The sequence below is a fragment of the Palaemon carinicauda genome, chromosome 3, assembly GCF_036898095.1.
Source record: "Palaemon carinicauda isolate YSFRI2023 chromosome 3, ASM3689809v2, whole genome shotgun sequence".
NCBI classification, from domain to species: Eukaryota; Metazoa; Arthropoda; class Malacostraca; order Decapoda; family Palaemonidae; genus Palaemon; species Palaemon carinicauda.
Window position 1 is genome coordinate 117,195,505 of NC_090727.1, and position 12,476 is coordinate 117,207,980.

Below are 12,476 nucleotides of genomic sequence, written 5' to 3' on the forward strand. Positions count from 1 at the left end.
TCTGGAGATACTGTGCACTTCTCTGAAAAAATAAAATTGCTTATTAATGATCAATAAAACATTAGTTAAAAACTTCTGAAAATAATTTCCATAAAATGGTTCAGTCAAAAACCCATCACTTATATCAACACCTTTCTCACAAGCATGGTAGATACTGAATAATGATTTGCTAGTTTTGAGTCAGAGCATCAATGATCAGATTACATTTAACTGGGGAAAACAAAGTTACTATTTTAGCTGAAATGTTAAGCAAGTCACACATTGGTGACTACTGGAAGAAAAGCATTTCTGCTCTGTCATGATGTAGGATCACATCTGATTCTTACACCAAGTCCCTGTTGACCGAGTATGTTTGCTCAGACAGTTCTCTTCCCTGAGAGAATCTTGCAAACATCTTTACCATAATTTCTTCCCAAGAGGGTTTTTACTTGTAAAGGGTATACAAAAAATGGCACATTGTAGATGGAAGTCAGCTAAAAGGCAGGAGTTTTCTTCGAAGTAGACAGGGGCTTTAGATTCTCCAGGGGTGAGGAATTCTTACAATACAGAATGGATCGTCCCACCGCTACCTGGGTAAGACATACTGTATTCCTGTTCCAGACAGCACCTGAAGGTGAAGAGAATGCAGGTTGTAGACTGATAGCATTACAGGAATTACTGAAGCGATTGTTGAGGCGCTGTTCATGGGGAAATTTGCCTTACTGTCAAAGTAGAAGGAGCCTCAACTAACTAACAAACCTGATAATCATAGACTAAATCTTAAAGCTCTCTTAATGTTAGGTGTCATAAGGTTGATGATTCTCTCTACATCCTCAAAGAGTCCCCCAAGACAATGTTGGCCATCCTAAACAGGGAATGGGATGATTTCATACAAAGAAGAAGGGGAGAGCAAGCATTAGCTCCTTCAGTAAATGAACTGGTTCTGAGTAGTGAATGGAAGTATGTGGTATCCTGTGATGCGTTTACTGTCATGCAAATGCCTTACCTAGAACAGACTGAATCCATGCTGACAATTGTGCTTGTACATGTTATGAGCGCTAAGATAGGACCCAGGAAATCCCTTTTTAAACCCTATCGAGCGAACAAGTTGGAAAATCTGGCCTCCGATGAAAAAATACAAAATACTTGAAATTTTGTGACTTTTTTCTCCAAAAACCTTAGTACAGGAAAAGCTCTCCTGTCTTTGATTGGGCAATCCAGGAACTGATGCAAGATCTCAGGTGTTGAAAGATCTTTGCTGTTAGCGCTCGGATGGTACTGATGAAAAAAGAAAGTTTAATAATTTCATGATGACTAAAAAGTGACAATCAACTAAACAATGAGCATAAATTCCAATTATTTGGTATTTGATTGTGTGGTTTCCAATCATGTGGTTCTTAGAGCATGCAATCACGAGCAGGTCGAGCGGTTCTCCCGTAAGAGCACATGATCTGGAGCAGGAGAGTTGACACTCCCTTAGGTGTCTGTGATTGGAAGCAGGTAAGCTGGCACTCTCTTAGGAGCAAGTGATTGCAAACAGATGAGTTGCCCTTAGGCTTACACAGGCATGTACAGTAGTAGCATGCTAGTGCATACTAGCTTGCTAATGAGAGAGCGCAAATATGGTGAGGTAACGCTCAAAAAATTCACAAATTTTAAAGTAATTGGTATTTTGCAAAACTATACAAACCTGCATCATTTAATATGAGAACTAATTCAGCGCAGCTGGAACTTGGCAGTTAAAATCTTAGAACGAGGTGACGGTAATAGTCGGTATTGTAATACCTCGGTTCTCGACCATAATTCGTTCAGGAATTGTAGTCGAAAACCGATTTGTTCGAAAACCGAAACAATTTTTCCCATAAGAGATAATGTAAATTAACTAAATTAATTCATTCCCAAGCACTGCTAGCATTTGAACAAAACAAAAGAGGGAGCAAGATAAATGTTCACATTCTAAAACTAAATATTGTACTACTGTAATATGTAAAAACATGTACAGTATATTAACTATTAAAACTGAATACTAAAACTAAATACATGATAAAATAAATTTAAACTCTTTTTGTATCATTTGCTTACCTTCCATGAAAGCAGTGGGTAACATGCCTTCAGGAGTTTTTTCCTTCTCTGCCTCTTTTGCTCTTGTGACTCAATCTCTGCAGTTGCTTGTCGTTTTTCTTTGATTAAAGACCTATCCATCATTTTTTCTTCGTTGTACTATTCTCCTGCAGTGGGACATTACACACTCATTAAAAATATTCCACAACTGTATGAAGGTGATATTTCTCAACAAAAAACTGCAGTTCACGCTATTTTCTACACATTTCATTGATTAAGACACTCGGAACCTCCTCCCTTCCTTCATCCTCTTCTGGTGAAAGGTCTTCTACCATATCCTTCTGCTGCTATTAATGCAGATGCAACAACTCTTTGGTTGTTAACTCTGTAGAGTGTCCTTCCACAAGCTCATCAATGCCCTCTTTTTTACCTGCAAGTCCCAAAGTTTTCCCATGGTCAAAATCTCATCAATGACAGCACTTTCTTCGACTGGAGAACCTGATTCAGACTGAAACCCCTCAAAATCTCTCTTCGGTACACATTCTGACAACGAGTTTTCTTCACACTGAATTTAATGTACGGTACATTAAAGCACTCAATGCACTGTCAATGAGATTCACAAAGCTCAAGATACGAAGTGTTCTTTCCAAAATTTTCGAAGTGTTAGCTGTGTGTCATGTCACTTCAAAAAACTTTTGGAAAAGAGCTTTGGTGTAGTTTTTTAAAATTCGTTGTATTCGGCGGCAGGAATTTAACTTTGATGAAACTGAATTCATCAACTAATCCATCCTCTAAACCTTGGGGGTGAACAGGAGCATTGTCCATAATTAACAGCCATTTTATTGACCAATTTTTTGCCGTTAGATATTCCATCACTTAGGTGGCAAAGACTTCGTGCACCCACTCATTGAAAAACAGTCTGGTCACCCATGCCTTCGCGTTTGCCCGCCACATAACAGGCTATTTACTTTTCATTATGTTCTTTTTAAAGACACGGGGGATATCTGAATAGACGAGCAAAGGTTTTATTTTACAGTCACTGCTAGCAATTACAAACAACAAAATAGTGAGCCTCTCTTTCATAGGCTTGTGACCGGGCAGTGATTTTTCCTCCTTTGTAAAGTACGTACTGTCCGTCATTTTTTTCCACAATAACCCAGTCTCGTCACAATTGAAAACCTGATGAGGAAGAAACTGTTCTTCCTTGATACAAATATTAAACTTCTTAACGAAGCTTTCAGCTCCAACTTTGTTCGAACTTGCTGCCTCGCCATGTCTTGTTACACGATGTATGCCAGTTCTGTTTTTTAATTTTTCTAACCAAGCTCTGCTGGCTTTGAACGTAAATGTTTCACTTTCGGCACTTGTACCAGGCATTTTCTTTTCTGGTTCACTGTAAATTTGTAAGGCTTTATCACAAATAAAAGCTTCCCTAATGCTATTACCGGATAACTTCTTTTCCTTAATGAATATTAGTAGCAGCTTTTCCATTTCCTCCATTACCTGCAACCTTTGCTTCATTATCAAAGTCACACCTTTAGCAACATTAGTTCCCTTTATCACTTCTTTGTTCTTGAGGAAAGTTGAAATCGTTGATTTTGGAATGCCACACTGCACATCGAGAACTGAAACACGAACGCCATTTCAAAATTTGGCAATTATTTCATTTTTTAGTTCAATTGTCATTCTCACTGTCCTCCTCTTTATCTTTCTGTTCACTCCTGGCTTTCTTTGGACCCATTATGAATGCTCAGAGGTAATAAACAAAAAACAAAAAATTCAGATTAGCACAATCTAAAGCACAAGGGAACGCACGAGTCTTCCTTCGATGGAAGGCGGTCTCAAACTGAAGCCGTGAAGTTGGTGGGAGATGCTGTTCGGACTGGTTCGGGTCGACTCGGCTGGTCGAGTTCCGAAAATTTGTTTGAATTCGGAGACATTTTGAACTGTTCACCTGCCCCTTCTGCTGGTGAACAATCACTTTCATAGCATTCGGGCCTTAGGAGGAAGGTGAAGGTGGGAAGTTAAAGGACTCAGGTTTACATAGTTAGGAAAAATACAAATTACGCCTGTACTTAAAAAATTTGATTTGTTCCTACATGAATAAAAAACTTGATCCTTTATCATGAGAGCAAGTCTACAGTATATAACGAAACTGGCTGGGTAAACTCCGGAGCATACTATCCTGGGCATCTGCCGAACCAGGGTTAAAAATACCATTACGTTTGCAGCCCAGGACACCAAAGCTGTTGTATTGTAAAAGGAAATCTCTATCTTTTAAAATGAGTCTGTCAAGCAAGGCAAAATTAAATCAATGGGTTTACCTGTACATATCCATCCTTGCCCTTATGAAAGGATGGTGGAATTAACACGTCTCTTCTAACAGAAATAGAAATGCTACTAGCTACGAGTGGCATTTTATCTGCATCAACGTCCGTCCAGCTCTCTGGGGTTCCAACTGTTATAACCCAAGGGAGGTGAAGAAGATTGATTAATTGGTTTTCTAGCATCTTGACATCTAAGGTTATTGAAACCAATATCATTTATTATACTGTAATTAAAGAAAATAAATTTAACTTCAAACAACAAAAGTAAAGATGTCCTTAAAAAAGTTAAATAGCTTTCAGATCTACTTCTGAACTAAATCTAAAAACACCGCTAGCATGGTACGATACATCCATCATGTCCAAGAATCTTGGCAAGGATGAACCTGTCATCCTCACCTCGAGCCTCAAACAGATATCTATTTTCTAAGGTACTAAAAGTGGGGCATTCAGTCAACAAATGCCTCACTGTCAAGGGTACCAAACCATCATTGCAATATGGTTGGAGTTGGCTAGTTAGTAGAAACTTGTGTCAACCGAGTGTAACTGATCCGAAGACGACAAAGAGTAGTCTTCCACTTTCGGGGCATTATGTTATACCTCCAAGGAGATATAACTTTCGTTATTTCTCTCATCTTATTATCAACTAAACCATTCCAATGCTGTTGCCAATTATTATAAATAAAATTCTTGATGCTAGATGAAAAATCCTCACAGAAAATTAAATAGCTTCTTGGTAGCATCTCGGCTGCAGCATTCTTTGCCAGTATATCTGCCTTCTCATTTCCAGTCACACCTGTGTGTGCCAGAACCTGGCAAAATCAAAATATTATGCCTCTCAGTCCAAAATTAAATGCCACTCTAAAATCTTAAAACTAAAGGGTTACTGGAATTAAAAACTTCTAAAGCTTGTAGAACAATTCTTGCATCACTAAAGATGGTAAAATTGCCCTCCTCTTCCAACGATATTCTCTTAATAGCAGTTAGTAAGCCATATAGTTCAGCAGTAAATATGAAATATACTAGAAGTGCACCTCTACAATTAAAACCACAAAAAATATACTCCAAATCTAATGCCCACATCAGATTTGGAGCCATCAGTGGACATAAAAGTTGATCCCCAATGTTCTTAAACATTTCTATAAAAAGAGACCTGGCTTCTAAGTCAGTGATGTTTTTTCCTATACTGTACCAATAAAATATATACAAAAAGATATCTCTGGTAACTTCCATGGAGGGGTTGGTAAGGTTGAGGAGATTTTGGGTTAACTCAAAATATCTACAATACCTTACAAGGTTTGCAGCCAGACAGGCTAAAGAATTATGAAGTCATTGCAACCTAAACCAATACCGAACAATAGAAGTCTAGTAGGTTGTCCAGGGCACCAGCCACCCATTGAGATACTACCGCTAGAGAGTTATCGGGGTCCTTTGATTGGTCAAACAGTACTTCATTGGATCTTTTTCGCTGGTTACGGTTCATTTTCCCTATGCCTACGAATACACCGAATAGTCTGGCCTATTCTTTACATATTCTCCTCTGTCCTCATACACCAGACAACACTGAGATTACCAAACAATTCTTCTTCACCCAAGGGGTTACTGCACAGTAACAGTTCAGTGGCCACTTTCCTCTATGGTAAGCTGCTCTTGTAGGACGACGACACTGCAAAATCAAACAATTGTTCTCTAATCTTGGGTAGTGCCATAGCCTCTGTACCATGGTCTTCCACTGTCTGAGGTTAGAGTTATCTTGCTTGAGGGTACACTTGGGCACACTATCCTATCTTATTTCTCTTCCTCTTGTTTTGTTAAAGTTTTTATAGTTTATATAGGAGATATTTATTTCAAGGTTACTGTTCTTAAAATATTTTATTTTTCCTTGTTTCCTTTCCTCACTGGGCTATTTTCCTTGTTGGAGCCCCTGGGCTTATGGCATCCGGCTTTTCCAAGTAGGGTTGTAGCTTAGCAAGTAGTAATAATAATAATAACAATAATAACAATGATAATAATAATAATAATAATAATAATAATAATAATAAAGGTAATTCTCCAGCATCAACAAGAAGGCTTGGGACAGACTAAGTTCCAAAGACTCCTGTGGACTATCTGATACCAGCATGGTGTATGGAATCTACTGTCTTCAATCGGCTTGGGGTGGTTGAGGAGAATATTTCACACCCATGACTATATCTTTTAAAAATTAAGGTCTTGTATTATTCTAAAATAGTTTTGTGGTCTGATACCCTGGGTGTATGTGACAAAACTTTTAAAAGATTCAGAACATCAAGACATTTAGCTTTTAAGTGAGGAACCCATGTAAGTCTACAATCACATACTGTATCAATCCTAAAAATCTAGCTTTACTTATTTTCTCTCAACCACTGACATTCTAGTTCCAGCAAATGATATGGAGAGATCATCTACATAGAGCGTTGAGAAAATATCTTGGGATATGACAGAGGATATCTCATTAATGGCTAATGCAAATATGGTTACACTTAGCGCACTACCTGGGGAACTCCTTCTTCCTGACATTTCATCCCTAACAGGGTTTAATCTGCTTTAACTTGAAAAAATCTATGAAATTAGTGATTGAATGAACCTATATTATAAATGGTTTTAAGAATACCATACAGTACAGTATCTCCAAGCAGTATCATATGCCTTTTCATGGTAAAAAAAAAAAACTGTTATATGGAGCCGTTTGGAAGCAAAGGCTTCACAAATAAAGGACTCAAGTTGTACCAACATATCAGTTGTTGAGTGCATTTTTCTAAATCCACACTGAATATGTGATAAAACACCTTTGTTCTTCATGTACCACAGTACCTGTAGTCTTGCATGGACCATCTTCTCCATTATCTTACATAACGAATTTTGAAGCGAAGCGAAAAATGACAAATTCGAAGATAATTTGTATTTTTCCTAACCATACAAACCTTAGCTATTTACAAAGGGTATTACTTTTAGCGTAGCTGAAATGGCGAGCCATTAGAATTTAACGAGGGTGTATTACCCCCGCGCTAGTTAGCGGGGGGGGGGGGGGGGTAGGGGAGTGGTAGCTAGCTACCCCTCCTTCCCCTCACACACAGGTGAATACTCACTTTCACTTAGAGGTAGGACTTGTCTTGGGGGACAGGGCTGGCGGGCAAATATGTGTAAATAGCTAAGGTTTGTATGGTTAGGAAAAATACAAATTATCTTCGAATTTGTCATTTGTTCCGTAACCGAAATACAAACCACGCTATTTACAAAGGGTGACTTATCCCTTAGGAAGGGTGGAAAGTCCCCAGCCATACTGGCTTTGGCTTTAACCGGGGACTCAGAATCCGAGTGAGTCGCACTCGAGAAAAGGAGTCCCTGCACCTCACAAGTTCCTTGCTCCGCAAGGAACCATGTGGCCTACGTAAGCTTGTGTGTGAAGGAAGAAGTGTGACCCGTCCTAGGCAGTTGACCTGGAGTTCCAGAAGGAACTCTGGGTTAGGACGTTCCCAATACCACCTCGTCAGGGTATGGGGGACGCGACAGTATTGACTCAATACTCGGAACACAAGGAAGCATGGTTTACCTGCAGAGGTTCGAGGTCAGCTATGCAGAGACCAGGATGCTGCTTCCCCGTAGAGGGGATGATGAAGAAAGAAGTAAGGGCCAGACATACTTCTTTCGTTCATGCAGACTAAAACCTGATAACAATGCCCTCAACCTTCTGCTACCTGTCCAAAAAGGAGCCTGAGGTTAGACCAGCTGTTGTGTAGCCACCACAGAGCGATAGAAAACGTATCGAGACTCCTGTGGGTCACGCCCTGCAGGAAGCGGGCTGCGAAGGTCATCAGACGCTTCCAGACTCCAGCTTGTAGCACCTGCGTCACAGAGTAGTATTACTCGAAGGCGAGGGACGTTGCGATGTATTCAACATCGTGCTGTAGGGCGACGTGACGGGGGAGGGTCTGAAGACAGGTCGAGATGAATGTCCTTGAGTCCGGGCTGAAGAGGTATACTGGTGACTCTCCCCCCATGTCCTCCTTGTGTTCCCAAATCGGCTGCAACTGAGGACAAACTGCAGCTGTTCCCTGCGCTAACCTCTCGATTCCTTACTGGCAAGAAAGAGAAGGTCTTGGGACATCAGACACAGAATGGAGACTCGAAATCTTGAATGAATCGACCGAAGGGCCGGGACCCTCAGATTCCGAGTCTAGCCAACAACTCAGGAGCGAGCCTGAATGTTGCCTTCCCCTCTTCCTTAGAAAGGGGGGAGTAGTAAGAGACCAAGAAGATTGCTTACACACTGGCCGTGGCCAGAGTGAGCAGAAGACCCAAGGCGGAATACAATCCGAGGCCTGTCGTAAAAGGGTCTTGAGAAGATCTCTTAAAGGACTAAAAGTCCGAGCCATGCTCCAAGTTGGAGGTCTTCCTCCGACTAGGGCAGGGACGATCGTAGCTTCGCATGAGCGAGGATAGATCCAGCAGGCAGGAAAAAGTTATTCCTTTAAGCCTGAAGGTCAGGGAAAGGCTGAGCGACAGGCTTCATTGCCGAGAGCGGAAAGGAGTTTCCTCCCGCCGAAAGGCAATAAGAAAGACCGTTATTGCTGGAGAAGAGGCCTCAAGGGAAGAGGTATATCTCCCACGGCACCAACCACCTTAGACTCTTCACTTTGCCTGGGAGACCCCTGTGGATGACTATCGCAGATGACGCGACCTCCGTACCGCGACTGTAGCGGGTTGTCTCTTCTAGAGGAGGAAGCGTAGTGTCTCCAGGCATGAAGCCGAAGCGACGCCCCGGTTCGGGAGAGATGTCGCAGTGTGGTTGCTTGAGTAGTCTGCGCCGTGGGAGAAGCTCTCCCGGGAGTTCCGTCAGGGGAAGCAGAGGGTCCAGAAACCGTTCTGCGCATAGTCCCAGTGGAGCTCTCCCATTGTTGTGTAGCCACCAAAGAGCGATAGAAAACGTATCGAGACTCCTGTGGGTCACGCCCTGCAGGAAGCGGGCTGCGAAGGTCATCAGACGCTTCCAGACTCCAGCTTGTAGCACCTGCGTCACAGAGTAGTATTACTCGAAGGCGAGGGACGTTGCGATGTATTCAACATCGTGCTGTAGGGCGACGTGACGGGGGAGGGTCTGAAGACAGGTCGAGATGAATGTCCTTGAGTCCGGGCTGAAGAGGTATACTGGTGACTCTCCCCCCATGTCCTCCTTGTGTTCCCAAATCGGCTGCAACTGAGGACAAACTGCAGCTGTTCCCTGCGCTAACCTCTCGATTCCTTACTGGCAAGAAAGAGAAGGTCTTGGGACATCAGACACAGAATGGAGACTCGAAATCTTGAATGAATCGACCGAAGGGCCGGGACCCTCAGATTCCGAGTCTAGCCAACAACTCAGGAGCGAGCCTGAATGTTGCCTTCCCCTCTTCCTTAGAAAGGGGGGAGTAGTAAGAGACCAAGAAGATTGCTTACACACTGGCCGTGGCCAGAGTGAGCAGAAGACCCAAGGCGGAATACAATCCGAGGCCTGTCGTAAAAGGGTCTTGAGAAGATCTCTTAAAGGACTAAAAGTCCGAGCCATGCTCCAAGTTGGAGGTCTTCCTCCGACTAGGGCAGGGACGATCGTAGCTTCGCATGAGCGAGGATAGATCCAGCAGGCAGGAAAAAGTTATTCCTTTAAGCCTGAAGGTCAGGGAAAGGCTGAGCGACAGGCTTCATTGCCGAGAGGGGAAAGGAGTTTCCTCCCGCCGAAAGGCAATAAGACCGTTATTGCTGGAGAAGAGGCCTCAAGGGAAGAGGTATATCTCCCACGGCACCAACCACCTTAGACTCTTCACTTTGCCTGGGAGACCCCTGTGGATGACTATCGCAGATGACGCGACCTCCGTACCGCGCCTGTAGCGGGTTGTCTCTTCTAGAGGAGGAAGCGTAGTGTCTCCAGGCATGAAGCCGAAGCGACGCCCCGGTTCGGGAGAGATGTCGCAGTGTGGTTGCTTGAGTAGTCTGCGCCGTGGGAGAAGCTCTCCCGGGAGTTCCGTCAGGGGAAGCAGAGGGTCCAGAAACCGTTCTGCGCATAGTCCCAGTGGAGCTCTCCCATTGAAAGGTTGACAGACAACCTGGTCTTGTTGAGACCCATTGTCCACAGACAAAAAGGAGGGAAGACGCAGGCGTCGAAGTTGTCCCACCATCACCGGAATGCATCTTGCCAGAGTCTCGGGGTCTGAGACTGTGAGGAAGACTAGCGGAAGCTTGAGGTTCCAAGCTGTCGCGATCAGGTCCCCCAGACCAGCACTTGCTGGTTACCCAAGGTCAAAGACCCCCAGAGAAACATTCCCCTGCCTGGAATGAGAGAGCCGATGGTGGTATTGAGAGAATCTCAATCATCCCGGTATCTCTACTGCAAGATGTGAAGGTGTGAAAATGCGTCCCCTGCTGGTTAGAATGAAGTCGACGCGCAACGGGGCGACTCGGCAGGAGCTGTAGGATCTGAAGAGGGGCCAGACTAAGGCCCCTAAGCCTGCCTGAATGATGGAGAGGTATCCTTCAGGTCTTGACCATAGGCCTGGACCGGAACATGCCCCCCCCCCTTCCTTTGACGAGTCCGAGAACCGCATCAAGAATGTGGGGAAAGGACGAGAATATCCACTACCATCAAGAGGCTCCATAGGTCAACACCCATTGCAGGTCTAATAGTTCCGCTGGTCCCATAGGGCCAGGGAGTCCGGTTAAACATTGCCTGAAGCCACCGGAACTTGGATCGCCCCACATGGAACTTATCCTGAGGCGACCGTTCGGACTATAGACGGGTCAATGAGGAAAGAACTAGGAAACGTTCCAAGGTAGGGCTGAAAGCTCTGCTTGACTGAGAACAGGTACTGCGACTCTCCTCAGTCTTGCCACAGTCAACCGAAAGGAAGGCTCGGAGGATGTGGTAACAGAATCTGGCGTCCCCAGGTGGTCACCCATCCAAGTACCGACGTTGCTTAACCTCGCTGGACGGACGAGAAGCGGGGTTTCCAATGTGGTAAGGCGGTTGACTCAATATCATGGCCAGATACTCCAGATGTTGAGGCAGAGGAAGAGAAGGCTCCAAGCAAAATACCATGAGCCCACACTCATGGTAAGCATCCGGAAGCTTGTCCCGGCGCTGAAGAAGGTCGAAACCCGAGCCTACCGGAGTTGACCAGCCCTCCAAACAGCAGAGGAGGCGGAAGCCTGCACCTGAGCGGCCAAGAGGAAGGCAGGGAGAGTTCTCTGGGGAAACAAACCTGCTATGCCATGGCGGGATAGCCACACTGCATCATAAGCAGGAATACTTGCAGTCTAGGCTGAATTCGACGAGCACCCTGGAAGATGGATGGAATGGAAACTGAAAGTACCCGTCCTTCCGATCCAGGGTTTAAGGAGTCCTGTCGCCTCGTTACCAGTCTGATCGATTCTGCTGGTCTACGCTGACCGAAGTTTGTTCGACAAACTTGATCAGGGCTGAGAGGTCGACTATGGAAATCCCCTCTCAGATCCTTCCTTACAAGAAAGGATCGACTAAGGGGGCCGGGGGTGAAGCCGTCGATGATCCTAAGGAAGACCTTCGCCTAAGGTATGGATCATTCTGCCCAACCGGGCAACTCTGCTGACACTATGGCATAGAGGTTCAGAGACACTGAATTCGCTGACAGAGACGGCAGGCGCGATATCCTTGGCTACTCACAGAGATTGTGCGGGAATGGGCATCGGGAAGCTGTTATTCGGATGAGTAACCTTAAGCATCCTCCCAGCGAAAAACCTGCAATCCTAGAGTTCGTGAACTCCTTTTAGGACTATGCCCCCCCGGGGGAGTCTCCCGTGCCATCTGTTCCTGACAGGAGGAAACTGCAATTGGACACCTTGTCCCAGTTATCGTAGCCGATAACTTAGGCCGACGTAGTTGAAAGAAAAGGGCGCTGGAGCCCTGCAGAGTCTGGAAGAAAGCGCCTTGGAGGAGTGAAACCGGAAGTCGATTTACTCCGCACAGCAGCTGTCTAAGTCTCTGTCCTTGGGCACAAACAAACTCTTCTCAAGGATGGAAGGGTGTCTGAGGTCGTCGACCTCCACAGATGAGACACCCGAAGGAAGCCCTCAGTCAGCGCGTCCAGA

The 12,476-nt window shown here is 44.4% G+C and overlaps 1 protein-coding gene across 1 annotated transcript in view; it reads right to left on the reverse strand.

Annotated features, from left to right (window-relative positions):
• The window catches only part of LOC137638421 (branched-chain alpha-ketoacid dehydrogenase kinase-like), a 323,487-nt gene that overhangs the window by 161,751 nt on the left and 149,260 nt on the right, over positions 1-12,476 (reverse strand). Inside the window, exon 3 of the mRNA XM_068370483.1 lies at positions 1-22. This exon is cut by the window's left edge and continues 89 nt beyond it. Coding sequence (XP_068226584.1) covers positions 1-22 — 22 coding nt within the window. The remainder of the gene's footprint in view (positions 23-12,476) is intronic.